The sequence below is a fragment of the Sciurus vulgaris genome (genome assembly GCF_902686455.1).
Source record: "Sciurus vulgaris genome assembly, chromosome: 6".
In the NCBI taxonomy this organism is placed as follows: Eukaryota; Metazoa; Chordata; class Mammalia; order Rodentia; family Sciuridae; genus Sciurus; species Sciurus vulgaris.
Genome location: NC_136466.1, coordinates 71,389,723 through 71,414,829, shown reverse-complemented (window position 1 = coordinate 71,414,829; position 25,107 = coordinate 71,389,723). Strand labels below are relative to the sequence as shown.

At 38.0% G+C, this 25,107-nt stretch overlaps 1 protein-coding gene and 1 long non-coding RNA gene across 9 annotated transcripts in view; one reads left to right on the top strand and one right to left on the bottom strand.

Annotated features, from left to right (window-relative positions):
* LOC306663564 (ankyrin repeat and KH domain-containing protein 1) overlaps positions 1-24,252 on the top strand; it is a 128,326-nt gene extending 104,074 nt beyond the window's left edge. For 4 of the 8 annotated variants that reach the window (XM_079143926.1, XM_079143928.1, XM_079143931.1 and 1 more), the window contains 14 exons: positions 967-1,062; positions 1,573-1,689; positions 5,309-5,483; positions 6,247-6,703; positions 7,367-7,513; positions 8,165-8,314; positions 8,475-10,090; positions 13,366-13,542; positions 14,601-14,852; positions 15,385-15,560; positions 16,194-16,358; positions 19,334-19,443; positions 23,587-23,757; positions 23,914-24,252. In XM_079143926.1, coding sequence (XP_079000052.1) covers positions 967-1,062; positions 1,573-1,689; positions 5,309-5,483; positions 6,247-6,703; positions 7,367-7,513; positions 8,165-8,314; positions 8,475-10,090; positions 13,366-13,542; positions 14,601-14,852; positions 15,385-15,560; positions 16,194-16,358; positions 19,334-19,443; positions 23,587-23,757; positions 23,914-23,917 — 3,813 coding nt within the window. In that variant the 3' untranslated portion in view covers positions 23,918-24,252. Of the gene's footprint in view, positions 1-966; positions 1,063-1,572; positions 1,690-5,308; positions 5,484-6,246; positions 6,704-7,366; positions 7,514-8,164; positions 8,315-8,474; positions 10,091-13,365; positions 13,543-14,600; positions 14,853-15,384; positions 15,561-16,193; positions 16,359-16,630; positions 17,140-19,333; positions 19,444-23,586; positions 23,758-23,913 lie in introns of those variants that run through there. The other 4 variants (XM_079143932.1, XM_079143929.1, XM_079143927.1 and 1 more) reach the window with 3 other exon arrangements.
* LOC306663614 lies at positions 16,716-19,323 on the bottom strand. The gene is made up of 2 exons (XR_013764488.1): positions 18,970-19,323; positions 16,716-18,906 (listed from the first exon to the last, which is right to left on the bottom strand). It is a non-coding gene; the product is annotated as an uncharacterized lncRNA (long non-coding RNA).
* Positions 24,253-25,107: the final 855 nt, after the last annotated feature.

The following is a 25,107-nucleotide window of genomic DNA, read 5'->3' as shown; positions in this document are numbered from 1 at the left end:
CTCAGTGGTCATGTGTCCCTGAGTTCAATCCCTGGTATATATGTATGTAAGTATAATTTAAATATAGTAAAATGCATGGATCTTAATGTGCATAGTTTGGTGACATTTTATAAATGCATATACCTATGATACCCAAACCTCCATAAAGGTATCAAATAATTCTGTAACCCTAGATGTTTCCCACATGCCTGTTTTCATCAATTTCCTGTCCCAGAGGCAAACACTTTAATTTTTTTTTTTTTTTTTTTTTTTTTTTTGTCTGCATCAGACTAATTCTTGAGGATGTTTTAGAACATTGTTAGGAAGGGAAACTGTACAAGCTTGGTTCTATTAAAATAGATGTACTTAAAACTTACTACAGATCAGTTGGGCATGCCACACACATGTAATCTCAGTGACTTAAGAAACTGTGGCAGGAGGATCATAAGTTCAAGGACAACCTGGGTAACTTAGTGAGACCATGCCTTAAAATAAAAAGGGCTAGGGATATAACTCCATGGTAGAGAGTTTCCCTGGTAAACATGAGGTTCAGTCCCTAGCACAGCAAAAGAAAGAAAGATAGAAAGGAAGGAAGAAAGATTTTATTTTAGATCTTTTAGTCCCTGGTAATGGCACTTAGAAAGTGTTTTTTATCTAGGTTCAAGTTATAGGGCTCCAAAAAATTTTGATAGTCACCTTGTTTAGTAAGGTGGAACCAAAATAATGCTTTGTAATCTGAAAATCTTGACTGCCTTTTACACTGAGATTCATTTTACATTGTCAATTTTTTTGTTGATAAATTTATTCTAGGAAGTACTGTTTTCAACAAATTTTTCTACTTTCTATTGGTTGTTGATTAAATTAAAAAGAAATGTCTTTTGGTCTGTGGCATATATTCCTAAGTATGTTTTACTTATCTAGACACCTTTTAAGTTGTTATGCATAATTTCAAAAGATTTGTGTGTGTTTTTTGTGTGCTTCTTACAGGGTCATGTAAAAGTTGTTCAGTATTTGGTGAAGGAAGTCAATCAGTTCCCTTCTGATATAGAATGCATGAGATATATAGCAACAATTACAGATAAGGTAAGTTTACTATGCTATTGAAGCACATTTTGGTTCTTTGTAGAATTATATGTCAAGATGTGCGATTAAGAAATTTTTTTTCCACTTGCAAAGTAGCAAAGTAGATGAGTACCATAAATTTTATAAGATATGTTATTTCCTTCTTACCATGGATGCTAATTGTAGTGACTATGGTTAAGGCTTATTATTAAACTATTAGGCTGATTAAAAGGTTCTCCAACCGCTCAGTTGGTAGAGTGCTTGCTCACGTGAACAAGGCCCTAGATTCAATCCACAGCACCACAAAAAAAGGGGGGAGCGGTTTCTGAGAACCTACAGATTTTTTAGGAAAAGCACCTTAGTTTGATTAAAGTTTGGTACAGGGCTAGACTCAGGATAGCTTAATTTGGCTTAACAAATTTTCAATTTGAGCTTTAACCTCTAGATTTTAGTGTGCTCATCTGCCCACATTTATTTGACCTCTATATGTTATGTGTTTCTATATTTATATAATTCCATTTTCTACTGTAGGAACTATTGAAAAAGTGTCACCAGTGTGTTGAGACAATTGTGAAGGCTAAAGACCAGCAGGCTGCAGAAGCAAATAAGAATGCAAGTATTCTTTTAAAGGAACTTGATTTGGAAAAGGTGAGTGGGAAAAATAATTTTCCTTATTAGTAATTGTTCAGAATTAGGTAGACTGTCACCTGTATGACCAATAATCTTTAAAATGTGATTTAGAGGAAATTGTTAATAGATTCTCAAACCACCATCAATTTTTTTAATTCGAACTATCATTCATAAAAAATACTTTGAGGAACTGGTACTGTAGCTCAGTGGTAGAGTGCTTGCCTCGAGTGTGTGAGTTACTGGGTTTGATCCTCAGCACCACATAAAATTGAATAAATAAAGATATTGTGTCCACATACAACTAAAAAAACTTTAAACAATATTAAAAAAAAATGCTTTGAGACCATATAAATAAAGGATTCAATTTTGAACAAGATTACCAGTTTACCAAATGACATTACTGCCTAAGTGACTTTAACATTAGTTTGGGAAGAAATTTAGAAAGCAATTGGAAATCATATTTATTGTAAGATTTGGGCTATAAGTTTATTATATTTCCCTATTAAAGAGTAAGTGTCTAGGATCCTAGGACTGTGGGTACAAGGAAAAAAGATTATCCCCCCCCAGCCCAAAAAAAAAAAAAAAAGATTGCCATTCTGAGGCTCAATCAGCTTGTTTGAAAAATGAAGCTGTTGATGTTGATTCCAGAAGTTATAGTAAAAGAATATCAGGAATTGTGTAGAGTCATTCTAGGAATGCAAGAGAAGCTTAACTTGAAGATATTTTGTTGATGGTTACATGAAGAAAAGGAGTATCATTTTAAAAGAGGCTAAAATTTTGATATCAGTTCTTAAAAAAGAAAAAAAACCTGATCCAGATAGGGTGATGAACACTATAATCTCAGATTCTCAGGAGGCTGAGGAAGAGAATCACTAGTTCCAGACCAGCCTTGGCAATTTAACAAGACTTTGTCTCAAAACAAAAATATGAAGAGAGCTGGGGATATAACTCAGTGTAGAACACTTCTGGGTTTGTTTGTCTGTTTATTTGTTCTAATTAGTTATACATGACAGTAGAATCTTTTTTGACACAGCATACATAAATAGAATATAATTTCTCATTCGTCTAGTTGTGCATGATCCTAGAGTTATACAGGTCATGTAATCATATATGCACATAAGGTCACTCACTCCTGGTTTTAATCCCCAGTACCACAAAACAAAAAAGAGAGAAAAGATGTTCACATGACTAGACAATTTACAGAAAAAAATCTAAATGTCCACTAAATAGATGAAGATTGTTCAACTTTATTAATAAAGAATTGCATAATAAAAGTGTGGCTTAAATTTTTTTGCTTTTAGCAAAGCTTAAAATTTAAAGATTTGTTATATCGAGAATAGTGGTATGTAGAAATTAGCACTTCATATAGTTTTTGATGTGTTGTCTAAATTATGTAACTATTAATGGAGGTACTTTGACAAATCAATGAATAAAAAAGTGTACATATGTTTACTTCACCTATTCCAGTTTTAGAAATTTTTCCTAAGGTAAATAGGTGCTCAAGGATATTCATTGTCATGTTGATATTATTAGGGGGAAAAGTGTAAACCTTAAAGTCTTATTAGTAGGAAACTAAACAAATTTTAGTACTTCTGTGATAAACTTGATTATAGTTTAAAGCCAGAAAGAAAAATAATTTATACTCATCTTATTTTTTAATGTGTGTATTTATTTTTTGTGCTTGTAATTCATCAGTTTCTTTCACATGCCAGGCAAGTACTCTACCACTGAGCTACATCCCCATATTATATATTCATTTTCAAATAAAGTTTGAAATTAGATGACTAATAAGGTTCCTTTCATATCTCTAATTTTTTCTTTTTATGTAACTACCCAGGGATATAGTTAGCAATTCCCTACATAGCCAGATTGCTCTTATGCCAAAAGAGTGATGAAATCAGGGCTGGGGTTGTGGCTCAGTGGTGGACCACTTGCCTAGCATGTGTGAGACATAGGGTTCAATTCTCAGCACCACATATAAATAAATGAATAAAATAAAGGTCCATCAACATCTAAAAAAATTTTTTAATAAGAGTGATGAAACCACTTTTAGCTGAATATATAATCTCTTCATTTTGTCTTCAACCCCTCTTTTTCTTCTTTCTTCTTCTTTTTTTTTTTTTTTTAGTTATAGATGGACATAATACCTTTATTTTTATTTATCTTTTCATGTGATGCTGAGGATCGAACCCAGGGCCTTACACATGCTAGGCAAGTGCTTTTCCACTGATCCACAACCCCAGCCAACCCCTTTCTTTTTTACACTGGAGATTGAAAAACTTTCTATAAAATGCCAAATAGGAAATATTTTAGAATGTACATGTGATTTCTGTAATAATAACTCAACTTTGCTACTATAGCATGAAAGCAACTATAAACAATTGGTAAATGAGTGTGGTGGGGCTGAGATTTGGTTCAGTGTTAAGCTTTGCCTAGCATGTGTTAGGCACTGGGTTTGATTCTCAGCACTGCATATAAATAAATAAAAAATAAAGGTCCATCAACTGAAAAACTATTTTAAAAAAATGAGTGTGGTTGTATTTCAAGTTCTACTTCAACTGTGGACATTGAAATTTGAATTTTGTATTATTTTCACATGAAAGGTTAAGATTTATATTTTTCAACTATTTAAAAATGTGAAAACCAATCTTAGCTTTCATACCATATAAAAACAGGCAGCAGACTGGATATGTCACAGTCAGTAGTTTGCCCCCCACCCTGATTTAGATAAATAAAAATTTCAAATAGTCAGTTTGTGCCTCAGAATGCTAAATTATGGTTTTAAGGGAAATGCTTTTCTTAATTACCACAAGAAGAACTGGACTCCATGTACATATTCTTATTATGAGCCTTTTTGTAAAGTTTCCATAGAAATAGGGGTAACGATGTATTTTTTACTTCTTCAGATTTTCATTATGTTCTTAGGCAACCTGTTAACTGTATACTCCTTTCGTGGGGCAGGTAATATATGTATTAAAAGTATATAAAATATATATACATTAAAAGTAGATGTTTGTGGTGCATGCCTGTAATTTCAGCCGCTCAGGAGGCTAAGGCAGGAAGATCCCAAGTTCAGAGTCAGCCTCAGCAAAAGCAAGGCACAAAGCAACTCAGTAAGACCCTGTCTCTAAATAAAATACAAAATAGGGCTGAGGATGTGGCTCAGAGGTTGAGTGCCAGTACCCAATGTCAATCCCCAGTACCCAAAAAAAAAGATATTTGCAAAACCTTTGTCTTTTCATTAGTGGGTTATAAGATGTCATTATATATTTTGGATACATATACCTTACATGTAAGATTTGTAGAAAAACATTTTTTTAGAGACAAGGTCTCACTAAGTTCCTTGGGGCCTTGCTGAGGCTGGCTTTGAATTTGCGATCCTCCTGCTTCAGCCTCCTGAGCCACTGGGATTACAGGTGTGTGTGGGCCCCTGCACCCAGCCCTTTTACTTTCTTGATGGTTCTTCTGAAGCACAAAAGTTTTTAATTTTGGTGATGTCATTTGTTTTTTCTTTTGCATTTATAAATGTGTTTTGAAACACGTCCATGGGAAGCCTTGTGTATCATGAACAAAAATGTCACTTCATTCTTTAAATTATTGCATTATTGTTAAGATGATACACTGGCTTTATTTGCAGTCAAGAGAAGAGAGCAGAAAGCAGGCTCTAGCAGCTAAAAGAGAAAAAAGAAAAGAAAAGAGAAAAAAGAAAAAAGAGGAGCAGAAAAGGAAACAGGAAGAAGATGAGGAAAACAAACCTAAGGAGAATTCAGAACTACCAGAAGATGAGGATGAAGAGGAGAATGATGAAGATGGTAAGAAATGACTCATTTTTTTTAATGATAAAAATTTTTTATCAGTCTCATTATGAGTTTCTTTTGCTTCTAGTTAATGTCAGCTACTTTAATTTGATATTGATAATTGACTTTTATAGTAAATAAGTTTAATGTTTTACACTGTAGATTGAGCAAGCACATAATTTGAAGAAGTTCAGTTGTAATTTAAGTCACCTTGTAAAACATTTTGTACATATTAAAAGCAATACAATAAGAGATTTAACAGCTTTTCTTCAGGTTTTTCTCTACCTCTAACTTACCTGATTAAAAATTAGGAAGAGAGATAGTTCCTGAATAAATTCTTAGCCCAGATTTAGGCTTGAAGCTTTAAAGGGCAGACATGTCAGTAGAACCAGGGTTCATTACTCTCAGAGTTGTTTATGGTGCAGACGTCTGGTCATAGTTGTAGTAGGCAAATCATTTTGCTTTACCGGAATTCTAATTCTAAAAATAATATTTTTAAAACGTTCTGAATTTAAACTATAAGTGGTTTGTGATTAGTTCATAAGATTAGCACTTTATATCTTAATAATGTTAATGGGGTATATATATTTATACCAACTTAGACATCCAGTTATAATTATGTATATTCTAATGACAGCAAAGATTTCTTTATTTATTAGTGAACACTGGTGAAAAGAAAATATAACCTAATGGACTGAATTATTTAGTATATTTTGTCACAATTTGCTTTGAGATCTGTGACCCCCAATATGATTTTTATCCTTTTTTATAATTTCAGTGGAGCAGGAAGTTCCCATAGAACCTCCTAGTGCAACCACCACCACTACAATTGGAATTTCTGCAACATCTACCACATTCACAAATGTGTTTGGGAAAAAAAGGGCCAATGTGGTCACAACTCCCAGCACCAATCGGAAGAATAAGAAGAATAAAACAAAAGAGACCCCGCCCACAGCACATTTAATTTTGCCAGAACAACATATATCTTTAGCACAACAAAAGGCAGATAAAAATAAAATAAATGGAGAGCCTAGAGGTGGTGGTGCAGGTGGGAATAGTGATTCAGATAACTTGGACAGTACAGACTGCAACAGCGAGAGTAGTAGTGGTGGTAAAAGCCAAGAGTTAAATTTCACTATGGATGTGAACTCCAGTAGTGATAGGAGGTACCCATCACTGCTCCTCAATTCCCAAGAAGAGAAGATAATTACTACTGCTTCCAAAACTCAAACACGGTAAATTTTTCTGATTTACTAACTCTACATTCATCTTTCCTTTTTCAGGCTTGGCACAAGAATTCAAAGTATGTTACCCAAGCACAAGTTGTGTTAAACAATTTAAGTCTACTGTATTACCTTCTCTTTAGTATTCAAAACTAAAATTTACCTCTGTCCTCTTAATCATGTGCTAGTTAAGATTGTAAACCCGGCTTGGTGATGAACACTTGTAATCCCACCCCGTTGGGAGGCTGAGGCAGGAGGATTGCAAGTTTAAGTTCAGCCTAGGCAACTTAGTGAGACCCTGTCTCAGAATTTTTTTAAAAAATTTAAGGAGCAGGGTATATAGCTCAGTGGTAGAGCATCCCTGGGTTCAGTCCCCTGCACCATATATACATATAAACATTTAAAATAAGACTGTTAGAAACTTTAATAAGATTCATAATCTGCCTTGATTTATTAAACTGTCATTTTTATTGATTTTGGTCTGACTTTTGGCTTCTGAATCCATTTTTATATTAAAACAGATGATGGATTCTATGCTGTATCTCTGACTTGATTACTTGATGTGCCAAGCTTAAAATCAAATATTTGAGCCTAACTTAATCATAAAGGAGTAATCTCTTGAGCTTCTACCTTAAAATTTATCTTTTCTTGAACTTGATATTTCTCCCTCTTCAGACTTGAAGGTGAAGCAAATTCTAATTCCTTGTCAACAAGCTACAAGTCAGTGTCATTGCCATTAAGCTCTCCAAACATAAAGCTGAATCTCACTAGTCCTAAAAGGGGTCAAAAAAGAGAAGAAGGGTGGAAAGAAGTTGTGCGAAGGTAAATAGGATTAATCCCATCTTTTTAACTCTCATAAATCATATAGGTTCTCCTTTTCATGCAAGATGGTTACCTAATTAATGAATAATTTGAATGTGACCATTATCATAAACTACAGTGCCATACTAAATCCAGAATGTGCTAAAGCAAAATCAGAAGCAATACATAAATTTGTTTTGTATTTTATGTAGCACTACAAATGTTGGCTTTTTTGGATAACTTATGGATCTTTATGTAGATTGAATGTGAGACTTTTATTTTTTATTGCTATATATGTGAGTTGTTGATATTGGTTTAAAATGAATAAGCTAACAATGTTCAGTATGGAATTTGGTATGCATTATTTTATTTTAGATAGGTTCAACACATGGTACTTGCAGTTTAGTTGATGTGATATTTCGAGCTGATTTGAGTGCTTGGATTATGAGTGAGTTAAATATAATTTGTTTTAAATGTTTTAAAATGTTTTAACTTGCCTAAATTAAATTCAATATAAGAGAGACCATTTCTACAATAAAAAATTACAATAATGTCCTCTTTTAGGCTTTGAGAAATATTATTGTATAAATGTCCATCAACTCACTTGCTGAGATGTCTTTTTTAATAAAGATGTTTAGTTTCATAAGCTCATGAATAGTCCTCATTTTGTAGGTCAAAGAAATTGTCTGTTCCAGCCTCAGTGGTGTCCAGAATAATGGGAAGAGGAGGATGCAACATCACTGCAATACAAGATGTTACTGGTGCCCACATTGATGTGGATAAACAAAAAGATAAGAATGGCGAGAGAATGATAACAATAAGGTAATTGTGAAGAATTTATATTACTACTTCTGGGTGGAATTTTATAAGAAGCATGCTTTTGTTAGGTATAATACAATTAAGAATTTTATTTAGTGGTTAAGAATACCTGGGTTTTTTTTTTTATGATTTTGTTTTTGTTTTTGTTTTTGTTTTCCCCCAGGGGTGGTACAGAATCAACAAGATATGCAGTTCAGCTTATCAATGCACTTATACAAGATCCTGCTAAGGAACTGGAAGATTTAATTCCTAAAAATCATATCAGAACACCAGCCAGCACCAAATCCATTCATGCAAACTTCTCATCTGGAGTAGGCACCACAGCAGCTTCCAACAAAAATGCATTTCCATTGGGTGCTCCAACTCTTGTAACTTCACAGGCAACAACATTATCTACGTTCCAGCCCACTAATAAACTTAATAAGACCGTACCAACAAATGTACGTTCTTCTTTCCCAGTTTCTCTTCCCTTAGCTTATCCTCACCCTCATTTTGCCCTGCTGGCTGCTCAAACTATGCAACAGATTCGACACCCTCGCCTACCTATGGCCCAGTTTGGAGGAACCTTCTCACCTTCTCCTAACACTTGGGGACCATTTCCAGTAAGACCTGTGAATCCTGGCAATACAAATAGCTCTCCAAAGCATAACAATACAACCCGTGTACCAAACCAGAATGGAACTGTTTTACCATCAGAGTCTCCTGGATTAGCTACTGCCACTTGTCCTATCACTGTCTCTTCTGTAGTTGCTGCTAGTCAGCAGCTATGTGTGACTAATACCCGGACTCCTTCATCAGTCAGAAAGCAGTTGTTTGCCTGTGTGCCTAAGACGAGTCCTCCAGCAACAGTGATTTCTTCTGTGACAAGCACTTGTAGTTCCCTGCCTTCTGTCTCCTCTGCACCTATCACTAGTGGGCAAGTTCCCACCACATTTCTGCCTGCAACTACTCCCCAAGCACAGCTTTCTTCACAAAAGATGGAGTCTTTCTCTGCCATGCCACCTCCCAAAGAAAAAATGTCCACACCAGACCAACCCATGACAAACTTATGTACCCCATCTCCAACTGCAAATAGTTGCAGTAGCTCTGCCAGCAATACCCCAGGAGCTCCAGAAACTCACCCATCCAGTTGTCCTACTCCTCCCTCCAATAACACAGAGGAGGAGGCACAGCCATCCAGTGTGTCTGATTCTTTAAGTCCTATGTCAATGCCTTTTGCCTCTAACACAGAACCTGCTCCCTTGACTTTGGCATCACCCAGATTGGTTGCTGCTGATAATCAGGATACCAGTAATTTACCTCAGTTAGCTGTACCAGCACCTCGAGTTTCTCATCGAACACAGCCCAGAGGTTCTTTTTACTCAGTGGTACCAAATGCAGCCATACACCAGGATCCCCAGTCTATTTTTGTTACAAATCCAGTTCCTTTAACACCACCTCAAGGCCCCCCAGCTGCAGTGCAACTTTCTTCAGCTGTGAACATTATGAATGGTTCTCAGATGCACATAAATACAGCAAACAAGTCTTTGCCACCTACATTTGGCCCAGCTACACTTTTTAATCACTTCAGTAGCCTTTTTGACAGCAGTCAGGTGCCACCTAATCAGGGTTGGGGAGATGGACCTTTGTCCTCACGAGTTGCTGCAGATGCCTCTTTCACTGTTCAGTCAGCATTCCTGGGTAACTCTGTACTTGGACACTTGGAAAATGTGCACCCTGACAACTCGAAGGCACCAGGCTTCAGATCACCTTCCCAGCGAGTTTCTACTAGTCCAGTTGGTAAGTTATTAAGTATTGGTTGACCTTAAGTTGGAAGCTGTCACAGCCTAACATCTTATTCCAAGATAATAATAAAGCATTTTGTATCTAATGTTGCATGACCTTAAAGAAATGAGAGTGTGTAATAATCAGCAGAGAACTGATTAAATGGACAAAAAAGTAGCTATAGGTAAATCACTTACACATAATAAGCTAGATCTTTCCCTCAGAACAGGAAGTAATACCTTGTATTAGCTCATTTTCTTAGAATTGATATCAGATTATATTAATAAAAATGATTCATGGTATACCTCAAGGATTCCAAGTGTATAGACTTTAAAAATCACAGTGATTTATTAGATTTTAAAAATTGGAGTTACAAAAGTGTTTAGTCTATAATCTACATTATTTAATGGTACTATGTATTATTTATATTATGCAGCCATTTGAAGAGATCCATTCGGCCACTTATGGGCCCTTATTTTTAAAAGAAACTTACACTATTTCTTAGCATTATAAGAAAGATATAGATTTGAATCCATTATTGGCTTGGAGTAATTTGGAAAAACAAAATCTGCTTTTCAAATTTTAAGAGCTAAATTTTATTCTAATCTGTGCTGTTCAGAAAAGTAAATTTGAAATGTAGCTCACCCAGAATTGGGGATATTTTCACTTAGCATATCTTTTCCAATTGGAAAACTGCATGCTATCTTTTTGTTTGTTATAAACTGGTAATCTATGTTTTTTAAAATTGTGAGTTATGGATATGGCATAGCCTTAACCTTCATTTCAGATATGTTTCATTTACTTGTATTTTCAGGAACACAATTGTTTCTTGTCTTTGAAGCAGAAACATAAGTCTCCCTAAGACCATCTATGATCTCCTTTATTCTTTTTTTTTTTTTTTTTTTTTTTTTCTCTAAATAAGCATCAGTTGTAACTGTTCATTTTGGGAAACTAGTAGAGATTTTCAGAAATCAAAGGGTAAAAAAATTGCTCATTGTCAGTGCTCAAGCTGTGATATAGTATTCTTAAACTGGGTGTGGTGATGCACAGCTGTAGTCCTAGCTACATATGAGACTGAGGTGGGAGGATAAAGAGTATGAGGCGAGCCTGGGACAGCATAGTGAGACCCCTTCTCAAAAAATAAATAGGGCTGGGGTTGTGGCTTAGTGGTAGAGTACTTGCCTAGCATGTGTGAGGCACTGGGTTCGATCCTCAGCACCACATAAAAGTAAATAAATAAATAAAATAAAGGTATTGTGTCCATCTACAACTAAACATATTTTTAAATAAATAAAGGAACTATTCATCTGTGATCTTCCTTCTGGGGCCCAGGATTAATAAGCTTGTCCTCATATTCTTTGGTTTTTATTTGTTTTCAGTACTGAGGATTTAATCCAGGAGCACCACTGGGCTATATTCCCAGCCCTTTTTTAATTTTTATTTTGAGACATGGTCTTGCTAAGTTGCTGAGGCTGGCCTCAAACTTGTGATCAATCCTCTTGCCTCAGCCTCCTGAGTTACTGGATTATCGGTGTGTACCACCATGCCCTCCCTGCTTGATCTCAAATCTTAACTGCCTGTGTGGTTGCTTTTATTCATGATCTTCTTCCCTGAATATAGCTTACCCTCTTAGTTTTCAGGTAAGAAGTAGTAATACTTTAAGAAGATGGGGAAGAATGTGGAGAAATTAAAATATCATATGGCTGCTGGCAGGAATGTAGGATGGGGCAGCTACTTTGGTCAAAAAATTTAAGGACTCATTAAAAAGGAAATATGCTGGGCACAGTAGTATACACCTGTAATCCCAGAGGTTCAGGAGGCTGAGGCAAGAGGATCACAAGTTCAAAGTCAGCCTCAGCAACTTAGTGAGATTTTGCTCAAAGAATAAAGGGCTGGGGATGTGACTCAGTGGTAAAAAGCACCTCTGAGTTCAATCCCCAGTACATCCCCCAAAAAGTCATACATACATAGGAGTGGAAATAGTGGATTATAATAAAAGATATGAGGGCTGGGGATATAGCTCAGTCAGTAGAGTGTTTGCCTTGCAAGCACAAGGCCCTGGGTTCAGTCCCCAGCACCGCAAAAATAAATAAATAAATAAATAAATAAATAAATAAATAAATAATATGATATGATCCAATAATTCCACTCCTGTATCTTCTACACAAGAGAAGACATGTCTGTACAAAAACTAGTACACAAATGTTCATAGCAGCATTACTCATAATAGCCAAGAAGTAGAGACCCAGAATCCATAACTGATGAAATGTGACATATCTCTATAACAATATTTTCTTAATTTGACAATAAAATATGAAGTACTGATTCATGCTGTAACTTTGAAACATTTTTGCTAAGAGAAAGAAGACAGTTCAGTAGTAGAGTAGCCCTGGGTTCAATCCCCAGAACTTCAAAAAATACAAAACAAAAAAAGAAGTGGGGACATGGGGATGAGAGGGACTGGTGAGTGACAGGCTGATGGGTATGGAGTGTCTTTTAAGGGAGACAGAAATATTCTAAAATTATTTTTTATGTGGTGTTGAGGATCAAACCCAGTGCTTCACATGTGCTAGGCAAGTGCTTTACCACTGAGCCACAACCCCAGCCCTGAATTTTATACTTCAAATGGGTGAATTATATGGTATGTGAATTACATCTGAAAGTTGTTTTTTTAATGATAGGGAAATTAAATTGTTTTGAAAAGCAGAACTTCCTGAGAGAAGTTTTGACAAATTTTAATTTTCCTGAAATTAACATCTGTAATCCTTTCTCAGATCTTTGTCCCTTTTCCCTAATAAATTCCAAAATTACCCTTAGGTTAGTAGTATGCTTTTCTTCCTTGTGAAGAAGGAAAATTGGTAGATTTTGTTATTTATCTTCTATAGGAAATAACTATAATTTTATAAACAAAATGCTGTTACTTTGAGGTTTTCCACAACAGGGAATGCAGATGTTTTTGATTGGTACCACTTGGTCTCCATAGGTTCTCATTACATGTCCCTTTTGGTTACTGCAAGTTTTAAGATTTATCCAGAACATTAATTTAGGTGACTTTTATTCTTAAACATTGGGTTCAGTTTCCTATATTTAGAACTATTAGATGATATTCTTCTAATTGTAAGAAAAAAATAGGTTAGGCCATATAGTGTCTACAAAAGTAGGTTCTTTTTGCTGTGATCTACAAAAATTAAGCCACATACTTTCTTCTTTAAAAAATTAAAGTAAGTAACCTTGGACTTTTCATTTTAAAGCCTACGCTAATTGGATATCTTATACCTGTTTTATTTCAGGATTACCATCCATTGACCCATCAGGCAGCTCCCCATCTTCCTCTTCTGCTCCTCTGACAAGTTTTTCCGGCATACCAGGAACAAGGGTTTTCCTGCAAGGGCCAGCTCCTGTTGGGACTCCTAGTTTCAACAGACAACATTTTTCACCCCATCCGTGGACAAGCACCTCAAACTCATGTAGGAATCATTGAGGAACTCTTTCCAAAGAATCTTAAGTTATTAAGCCATTTATTTCAGGATATATTATGTTTTAAATTTAGTAAAATAAACAGTATGCAGATACCCAAAGTTTGTCTTGTAGTCACATCAAAAAATTGTCAGGCATTTATAGGATATAGAAAACTTGAGAAGGGTCACGCTATTCTTATTCAAGAAGAGGTAATATATAGCTAAGTACAGAGGTCCATGCCTATAATCCCAGCTACTCAGGAAACAGAAGAATCTTGAGTTCAAGGCCAGCCTGGGCAATTTAGCAAGACCCTGTCTCAAAATAAAAAATAAAAAAGATTACATTGTAGCTCATGGTAGTGTATCCCTAGATTTAATTCCCAATAATCACAAATTAAAAAATAAAAAGGACTGGGGGTATAGCTCAGTGGTAGAGCACCCGTGGGCTCAGCTCAGTCCCTAGTATTGAGTAAAACGACCTCGTGGGAGCAGTAAAATAATTTCTCAAATCTTGAAACTGATTTATGCATATGGTCAGTTTGATTTTCTTTCTTTAATGAGTATTGGGAGGTAATTAATATTGGCCTTTTTGACAAGGAAAATTACCTAAATTACCTGAGCCCAATTAAGAAATGAAGCTGTCAATCAAATCCTACAAATGCTAACATTTAGTCTTTCTTCCTTATGGAAAAAAAGGGCTATAAAAAGAGAAAAAGGGAAAGAACTAGAAATATAGAGGTGTTTTTCAGATAATAAACTAGATACTGTACAAACATTGCCATATTTGAATTAATTTAAAATGTAACATAAGAACATTATTTAGAACTAGAATAAATTAATCTTGTTTAATTCAACTAAGAAACTTTTTTAGGCTATTTGTTTACTTTTCTTATAGGCAGAAATAGTCCAGGATAATGTTTTGAATTGTATATTCTCATTTTGAATCTTAAAAAATGAAATTTTTCTTTACAGAACCTATGTTGTGGAATAGATCTTTCCAACAAGGTTTCTCATATTCCTATAGTTTTTATATGTAATAAAACAATAGAGAAATATTTTGCCACCAGGTGACTCTCCTATTCCATCTGTTTCTTCGGGATCATCTTCACCTCTTTCAGCCACTTCTGCCCCACCAACATTGGGTCAACCAAAAGGAGGCAGTACCAGTCAAGATCGAAAGATACCTCCCCCTATTGGAACAGAGAGACTGGCCCGAATACGGCAAGGAGGGTCTGTTGCACAAGCTCCTGTGGGAACCAGTTTTGTCGCTCCTGTTGGACACAGTGGAATCTGGTCATTTGGTGTCAATGCTGTGTCAGGTATTTACCTTACTCTCTTTCTCTGCAGGGATAGCTTAAGTAAGTTGTCTGAGTTTGCCATTGAAACTTAGTTCCTTAAAAAACAAAAGAACTTAGTTCCTGTGCTTAGCAAACAGGGATGGGTGTTTACACTTGTAAGGAATTCAGTCTAGTTTCAGAGTGTGGAATGTTACAGTTGGTTAACATATAGAGTTGATTAAAAAATAAAAGATTCAAAGCATGCTTTGTTTGCCACTCAAGCTTTCCAGGGTAGAATGGGATAATCACTTGAGGTATTTCAGAGAGTATAAGGTATTTGGGGTATTCAGAGGACTTCATCCAGTGTTCTGGGAACTTGGTGGGGTTGTTTTTGTTTGTGTGTGTGTGTGTGTGTGTGTGTGTGTGTGTGTGTGTTTGGCTTGCAGGACAGTGATGGAATGTTTTGTGAACACTTAAGTGAAATTAATTTTGATATGAAGAAAGAATAAAGTGATAATGTTTTATTGTTTTATGCAAATAAATACCAAACCTTCCTTTCAATTCTTCTTTCCAGAAGGCTTATCAGGTTGGTCGCAGTCTGTGATAGGGAACCATCCAATGCATCAACAATTATCAGACCCAAGCACATTCTCCCAGCACCAACCAATGGAGAGAGATGATTCTGGAATGGTAGCCCCCTCTAACATTTTTCACCAGCCTATGGCAAGTGGTTTTGTGGATTTTTCTAAAGTGAGTGGACAAACATCATTGTAATTTGTTTGATAATTTGCCAGCCAGTGTAGTCACATGTTAAGGAGTAGTTTGTATTGAAATAAGTCTCTCTCTTGTTTCCATGCTTGCCAGATCTTTTGTTCAATTTCAGTAGTGGGTGATGTGTCTACACTGTCCTCAAACACCTGAGGATTTTGAGTTTTTCTGCTTTTTGTTCTACTACAACTTAGAAAGAGGTTTCCACATCTCTAAAAAGCTGGCTGTGACCTCTTCAATGCTTTCTTGTTTGCTCTGACAGCTTCCTGGCTACTATAAAGCCAGATTATAGCTATAAACATTCATGTAGCTTTACCGTTTTCTTTCTAGTACACTCCTATTCATGAAACTAAGATAGGAGAAAGTTGAAGGTATTATGTTTTCACATAATACCAGAAATTTCCTGATGATTTCATATTATCTTTAGTTTTTTCTTTCTTACTGAAAAATGTTGCAGATGCAGATAAACACTTTTTTGTTTGTCAGTACTGTACCACGCTGTACTTACAGAATCCTCCACAGCTCTGAAGGGTAATTAGAGAGGTCTAAGCTTGTATTATGGAATTATTATGTGCAATCAATTTGCAAGTGAACCTTTTTTTCCTGCTGTTTTAGGGTCTGCCGATTTCCATGTATGGAGGCACCATAATACCCTCTCATCCTCAGCTTGCTGATGTTCCTGGAGGTCCATTGTTTAATGGGCTTCACAACCCAGATCCTGCTTGGAACCCTATGATAAAAGTTATACAAAATTCAGCTGAATGCACTGATGCCCAACAGGTAAAATGGGCTTAATGCTCTTTCATTTTTCAGATTTGTCATGTCACTCAACTAAGCTGTGCATAGTACAAGTTCTGAGAGTCAAAAGTTATGACTGAACACCTTGACCTGAATTAAGTTTTTTCAATATCAAGATGATGCTACCATTTTATTTCATGTATGCATATTCTTCCTAGGCAAAAACAGTGAATTGCCATTGCATTTTTATATTCATTTTGTAAATGTCTAAATATTCCTAATTAGAAATTCCAATTTTTCCTCCCCCTTTTCAGATTTGGCCTGGCACGTGGGCACCTCATATTGGAAACATGCATCTCAAATATGTCAACTAAGTTAGAAGGTCTTTACTCTTTAGCCTTGTTTGAGAAATCTATGACCTTGGAAGAACCCTGGGGAACTTTTTTTTTTTTCTTTTTTTTAATGTGCCTAACTAAGAAATTTTCTCTGAGGCTTTATCAATGGAAATTTGATTTCCCATTGTATAAGAACAAATTGATTTCCTATCCACCTGATTATGTTCTCTGGTTAGTTTAGCCATTTTCAACTTAAGATCAGATGAACTTAGTGCTTTTGGCTAAACATCCCGAATGCTACTTGTATGCAGAAGAGAATTAGATGAGTACATGTTTCAACCTTTTAGGGTGGTAAATACATGTATAATTGTTTACATACTGGAAAGGAAAAAGTTGAGTAAATTTCTTGTCATATAGTGGCTCTACTTAATGTAGCCTGTATTAATGTGAAATATTTACCAGAATATTCAATAAAAAGATGAACAGTGTTTAGAAGTGGGGTGTGATCCTTTCAGTGGTCATGGAGGTATTGCCCAATCTACAATCATACTGAACCAGATTATTAACATTATGTACCATGTTTCTCACATTTTACACTTTAGAGTTTGTTCCTAGACTTCCTTGAAGACTTGTATCTATTTATTGCATTAAATATTCCTGTTCCCTTGTTGTCTTCCACCTCATTTTACTTGTGAGAAAATTCAAGCCCTGGCAGTGTATCTTCTCTGACTTTAGCACATAGGCCACTGATAAGTTTCACTCTTTTTTATGGATCATGAATATGTCAATAAGAACTTCTGGATTTAAATCAGTTAACAATGAACAAGTTTAGGCACACCCAAATCACCAACTTGAAGTTTTTTTGTGCTTCCTGACTCTTATTAATCTAAAAGCTATAATTGGTTATGGGCGTTTTAAATTCTATTTGGGTTGTGATAACTCCTGTTACTCTGTTGTATTGTTGAATCAGCTAATTAATGTTTATAAATATGTGACTCATTCTGAGCTTAGTTCCATGGACCCAAGTATGAAGAGTCAGTATGTTTAACAAATTAAACACAGAAACACTGGAATGGGTTGAGCAAACCAAAGGGTATGCCAAGAAGCTGGTGCAATAGAATGGCAAAAACGATCTCACTGAAAAGTATAGTCATCAATCTGTTTATGTTTTAATGTAGTTGAATCTCTTCATCTTATGTATAAGCAACATTAAAAAGAAAATAAGAAAATATTTGGGGTGGGCAGAGAAAGCAAGAGAGGATGTACAAAAAAAGAGGAGTAACTAGGGGGGAAACTGTACAAGCAGCACTTTTCTGCTCTCATAACAGGAATTCTTAATCTTCTCTGCCCAGGTCCTAAAGCCAGCACCAGATCAGATATACCATGTTTGTTCCATGTTAGACATAAGCTGTTCTTTTGTCTTCCAAATCATCTTACGTAAGAGAAAGATTACTAAGGTCATTTCTTATTTTCTATTTTTAATGGATTTTGAAAGTTATCACATCAAAGTTATTGCTTTTGTAGTGGTTGATAACCACATCAAATATTATCAAGAGGCCCCCTAACCCCGGGGTGGGGGCCGTGGTTAGATCACCTGCACAATCACCTAAAATCAGTGAAATGAATGAAACTAACTACTCTTGATGAAATATGTGCTAGTGAGAGATAATATTAAGTAAATTATTCAGTGGGGCAAAAAGGTGAGTTTGGTTCTGTTGTAACTATAATATATTTGAATTGTCTGAGGAACCCTTAAATCTGCACTGAGAAAACAACACAATGAGAAACTTTATCTCTAGTCAGGAATTAGAACCCATAAAGAGAAAGGAGGGAGGAAACCCTCCAAGAATTAGGAAGAAATAGGAATTGTACAGTGGAAGTAGTTTCTTAGGAACTACTTCTCTCTTATCAGCCCTGCCTTCCTTTCTTTCTATTTGGATCCTGGTAGCCTACTCCCAACCCCATTTCGCCTGTTATAATCTGTTCTTCCTCTGCCTGCCTCTTCCTGGCATTACTTTACTGCTATTTTACCAACCTGAACATTGGATAAAACCTAGCTCAGGTAAGAACTTGATTACTTTCAAAATATACAAGGGATATGGGGGGAGGCAGTATGGGGTATGGTGGAACAAGAGTCAGAAGCCTAAATTCTATTTTCATTTCTGCCATTTGAATCTCTATGACTTTCAGCATGTCATTTTACCTTTCTGGGCTTCACTTTCATCATCTGAAAATGAAACTGAACTTAAATGAAACTTAAAAAGAGTCCTCTAGTTCTAACATAAATTTTCTCATTTTTCTTGTGAATGAGATTATACAATCTGGGAGTACTGGAAACTATTAAAGTATTTATAGTACAGAAGTTTGGTTCTGACGTCAAAAGAAAAGCCTGCTATTCTGGGGTTAAATATTGATTTTTGAGATTTTAGTGAAAGAAGAAGAAAACCTTGCGCATCCGTATTAAGCCCTCAAGTTATTAAGAAACATCCTGCTAAGGCACAAGTCAAACTTCATGAGAGTAACAGCTCTTTCACGGACTAAAACTATATCATTAAGGTTTCCAGATCCACTTATTTCAAAGAGTGTTCAGTATAATAAAATTCCACCATCAATAAAATTATTGATGTTGTAAGACCCGTTAAACTTATTATGGCTACAGTGTGCTGACTTGCCCTTTTATAGGCCAGTCTGCTTTCTTCAGTCCCTGCTCTCAAAGGGGAAATCCCATCACCTCAGCTAACCAGACCAAAGAAGAGAGTTGGACAGCCAATGGTGGCCTCTCCTAACCAGAGGTAAGAAATTTCAGGACGTGGAATTATAGTATCCATCTTTTTGTGTAGATTCTGACCAAATCCTCCTCCCAATCGCAAAACTAGTGCACAAAGGGACTAGTGCACTAATCCTTAGTTAGAGTGAGCTTGTAGAAGGAGAAAAGCTGGTCATGATAGTTTCATGCCAAGCAGAGAGGAGTATTTGGTATACATGATTATATCCCACTGTTGAAGACCTTTGGACCACACTGTAAACCCAGGAAGAGGCAAACAAGCCTGTAAGAAAACAACTTCTGAACATCTTGTTCTCTGACTAACAAGAAGAACTTTCACCGAGAAGTATGACTGGTCATGATGTCTTCCTGGTGGACCCTGTCCTGGAGTGAAGGGCTCTGATAATGCTGTACTTTTAATTCACTTTTAGTGATTTGTCCTTTTCCAACAGGCAGGTTCCTTCACCTTCACTCTCTTCTAATAGAAAAGGAGTGAGAAAAAGATGGTTTTAAGTATAGAACTCTTTGTGTTAAGACCACTTCCAATAAAGGGCATGAGCCTGGCTTCAAGACCTAATTTGAAAAGCAAGATCATAAATCATCTGATTGCATACCTATCTTTTCCTTTATTTTTTTAACAGTGCTAGTGATCTAAAGCAGGGCCTTACACATACTAAAAGTGCATCTTGATGGTATTGGTGTGGCTCCAAGCAATTTGCCTAGTGGTAGAGACCTGGTATTTCCTCATAGGTTTAATGGGATCCCAGGAGTGGGGCCTGGGTGTATTTTTTAAGCTTCCATATCTAGTGAGTAATTAGTGTTAACTCTCTGATTTAAACTCTTGTTCCTTCATCCAGGTTGCATGGATGATGAACCTGGCTTTCTCTCTAAAGCCAACAACCTTTTTTCTAGTTCTGCGATCCTTATAGCACCCACTGTCTCCATAATGTTAGCTCCATGCTGATAGTAGTGATAACTGCTGCTGTTGTTTTGTAGTAAGGATGTTTAAAAGGAAGAATTCACTTATACATGGATCCTTCTTGAAAACCTCTCCTAGATCTGTTTCTGACTGCTCTTTCAGGGTCTGTTTTGGTGAATCCCCTTCCTTAAATGTTGATGTGCTTAGGGGCTCATCTTACACTGTATCTTCTCCCAAGATGATCTCCTCTCATACTCTTAGATTTCATTCCACTCAAAATATGAAGCACTAGCCTGAGTTCTCCCTGTGAACTTCAGACCAGTATATCTAGCTCCTTATTGTGCTTCACTTGGGCATTCCACAAACTATTCATTCCCCAATTTGAGATATGCCCCTTGTCTTGTTTCCCTATTATATTAGCTTTCTAGCTACCAAGGCTGTCAAACCAGAAGATTGGGAAGTATCCTGGCTTATCTTCATTTCCTTCACCCCACCCTTAATCAATCACCTTGTCCTTTCTCCTCTTTGTATTTGAATCTTATGTTTATCTTGATCCCTGTAGTCACTGCCCTTTTGCCCACCAACTTTCACTATGCTAGACTCCCCACCTTCAATCTCATGATCCTTTACCCCATGCCTCTCCCATCAGACTTACTTCCTCACCTTGCTTAAAAGCTGATTTATCAGATGACTTTCTACAATTTGTTCCCAAGTCTTACTCTCCAGCACTGTTAATGTACTTCATTTAGATGTGCACCACTTTGTAAGATGCTTCAAAACCTTTTTTGGAACAATTAATTACATACCCTTGCTGCCTGAAATGTGATTCTGAGAGTCTACAGCAGCTGTATTACCTGGGATCATATTTAAAATCCAGAATCTCACTCCAGTTCCTACTACATCAGAATTCTCATTAAGATCTTCTGGTGATTTATATGAACATTAAAGTTTGAGAAGCACTTATTTATAAAATAATTTTTTTAATGAGGGGCAAAATTAAAGCTAAGGGAAATTCTAATGAAGCCACAGCTGAGGTAATACTGGTATATGCATGTGCTCAGGTGCTGTACTTAATTTTGGGGGGTAGTGGGAGCAGGGCTGATTTTGAGGAAGTCAAACAGAACAACTGAATGAAGTTGACATTTTTTGTGTCTGTAGACACTAGACTTAGTACTTAACTCTCCCACCACCTCTCTCTGGCCTGTTATATCATTGTACCTACATTAAAAAAAAAAACAACATTATTTCCCCAAGATTAGACACTCCCACTGACCTTCCTCTCCAGGAAGCTAAAAGCCCAGGCCTCCCTTCTTGATTTCTCAAACTGCAGTCTCCCTCTGTTCCTCAGGACCCACTCATCCTTTAATTAGCCCAGGTATCATTTCTTCAGAAAGCTCCCGGGCCTTCCTGCCTTGGTCAAGATCATCAAGGCATTTTCACCCTGTACAGCAATTGTTTATTTATCCCCACCCACCCTCTGCTGGGAATCAAACCCAGGGTCTCCAATGCTAATCAATTGCTCTACTACTTTAGCTAAGCCCCCAATCTCAGTGTACTGTTTACGGCAGGCAGTACACAGCTGTGTTGGAAGGGCCCAGACTCTGGAGTCACATACACTTAGGTCTGAATCCTAATTTTCCGTCCAACAAGATGTTACTTTGAAACAGACTTACCTTTCTGGGCTTATTTGCCTCATTGTAAAATGTGGCTAATAATAGTGCTTTACTGTTCAAAACTTATGAGAATAGTTCTGCTGTACCTCATCTGTCCCAGGAGCCCAGGTGTAAGCAGTAAACAGCTGAGCTGTTGCAGTGTTCAGAGAGAGGTTGGCAAGTGTTGTTGCACCAGGTGGATCTGGAAGTTTGTGCAGTCATAGATCCTCTCCAACCTTCCAGGAGCAGGGTTGCTCCCTAGCCAGTAGGCGGCGCCGTCAGGTTGAGTGACAGCAGTGGCCCGCCCCGGGCGTGACGTCGTCCTAGTGTTGTTGCCTGCGGACGCACGTGGTCAACTAAGTCCGCCTCAGATTCAGCAGTACTCCGTGTCCACACCACCAGCCGGTTGCCTCCCAGCACTTCTTGTCTGCTATGTCCACGTCCACGAGCTGCCCGATTCCCGGGGGCCGGGAACGGCTGCCCGACTGCTACAGCACCACGCCAGGGGGCACGCTATACGCCACAACCCCGGGAGGTCAGCGGGCCGCGCCGGGGTCCTCAGAGTGCGGGCAAACCAGCGCGTGCGTGCTGCACGTTGAGGGCGCGGGTGGGAAAGTGTGGCCCTTAGACTTATCCGCAGGCCCCTCTGCAGATTGTAGGTTTGTGGGAGGGTGTTTGAAACCGAAACTTAGTGTCCCAAAATCTGGAAGTGGCCGAACAGTGCCTTGAATTCAGTTTCCGGTGACTCTGGGTTGATTTCTCACAGTGGCCTGTTTTTCTGGGGGTCTTCCGTATGCTCTTACATTTTGCAAATTAGCTCCCTGGGAGTAGGAGCCTAGGTCCCAGGGGAAGGCAGCCTGAGCAGGAAGCACCAAATCTTGGTTAGAGCTGTAGGGGTAGGTGTTCAGGTATCTGCAGCTGGCTGTGTGGTTGGGTCAGCAGCCTAGGAACTTGAGCTGCTGGGTTCCCGACTCAGGGATTCCTGCCCAGGTGAGATAAAGGGGGAGGGGCAAGAACAGGACAGCTCCCTTTAAGGACACCATGCTGGCCAGTTTCCCTTGAGCTACTATTGAGACTTCTAGGACTTGAGAGTAGTCAAGATAAGAACAGTGTGTCTGTGTTCCACAAGGAAAGCAAGTATCTGGAGGAACACAGCTTCTCTTTGCGGGAGGTGAGCGTCCCCTTCACAGCTGCTGTTTGACTTTTTAATCTGAGGCTGAAGTTACACCCCACCTTGTAAACCAAACCAAGAAAGTGCCAGAACTGGAAGAGTAGCAGTCTCTGAGCTCAAAGTTTGGTGCTCCTTTTAAAAGCCAAGACCTGAAATTTGCCCAAACCTAAGTCCCCTGGTTGGATTAGCTGGGATGCCCAGTTGCTTTGTGGTTCTTAGGCACATTTTGGATAGGTCTGGTGGTCTTCCAGTGCAATGAAGCCTTGTCAGAGATCCTAGTTAGTCTGCACAGCAGATACTCTACACAAAGGGAAATGTGACACAGTCTGACAGCCCCCACCACAGTCCTTAAAAGGCCTATGCCTGGGACCCTAATCACCTTTTAACCCAAGTTCCTGACTCTTAACCTCAGCCTCTACCCCTTAACAGGCACCAGGATCATCTACGACCGAAAGTTCCTGCTGGAGTGCAAGAACTCACCCATTGCCCGGACACCCCCCGGCTGCCTCCCTCAGATTCCCGGGGTCACAACTCCTCCAGCCCTACCCTCCAAACTGGAGTTGCTGAAGGAGCAGAAGGAGACAGAGGAAGAGATACCCGGTAAGGAAAGCATCTAAAATTAGGAAATGCCTCATCCTTTGAGTTCAGATGCCTTTGTGAAATAGAGTGGGATTCAGTTCCAAGAGGGGCTTCCGTGCTGGCCACAGGCCTACAGACCCTCAGACCAGCAACTAGCCCTGCTTTTTCTTTCTCCAGATGATGCACAATTTGAAATGGACTTCTAATCCAGTGCAGATGACCCCACGTGTGGAGTTATAGAGGGATCCCTCATGCCGTTGTTGCCACCACCTTTTTCCGGGATATCCAAAGGACAGCTAGCCTCATCTAATCTGGAAAGGAGTGACTTGTTGGTTGAGGGCCTCCTTTAGTTCTGGGGCAGCTAGACCAGGGATAGGAGTGGGCAACTTGCCAGGCCCTTAGATCTATTTTTTCTTTGGTCTATAGGTATTCCTCCCAATCCTCAGCCCTCTATGCTCAGGGTTAGGACTGGAGGAGAGAGTATGTCACTTTCTAGCTGCTTAGTAAACATTTAAAGAAATGTTTTGGCTCCAGTCTTCTCCTCAATGGTGATCTTCTCATCTCAGGCACACAGCTGAGGGCCCTAAAAGGGTGGTTGAAAGGCCCAGGTCTATTCCCAGCTCCCCCTTGGCCAACTTCCAGCAGCCTGGGGCAGACCATAGGAGTCACCAAAACATAAACAGCAATAGCCTGGCCCTTGCCAAGGGATGTTCCTGTCTTTCCAAGAAGCAGTCTTCCTGGAACTGGGCCTCCCCACCAACCCCTCCCCTATCCATTCCTTAGCAGCACTCCTGGATGAGGTGATGTCACAGCCTATAGCCAAATCCCTTGTCTCCCCTTGTCTTTTCTGTCTCCTACCTGTGTACTAATCCCCATTCCAATACTGAAAACTTTGTACCTTTCTTTCTCATAGCTCAATATCACCAAGGACTTCTCTAGTCCCTTCCATGAGCTCTATTGTTTACCCAGGTTCAGAAGAAACCTTAATGGTCCACACTAAAGCTCAAAATGAGGTAGGAGCTTGCCTGATGAGTCAAAAGTAATAATTCCAAATCTCAGTAATTTGGTCATCTCCTTCATTTTCTATAGCAAAAACCATACTTTCTGGTTCTAATTGCTAGCATCTATATACTTTAAAGATGGGGGGTATATAAGGGAGTCTTCTTTTGAAAGAAAAACATACCCATGCTATGCTACTTTAATCTATCCTCATTTTGAAATGAACTCATTCAAAGACAGGGCTGTTCCACATAGCAAGGAATGGACTTTTCAATCTAACTTTTTGGTAAAAGTGGCAAGTAGTGATCTGGTCATGCCCAGCTAGGTCTTTCATGATTTGTGGAGGAAGGAGAATATAGTTTGTAGGTATGC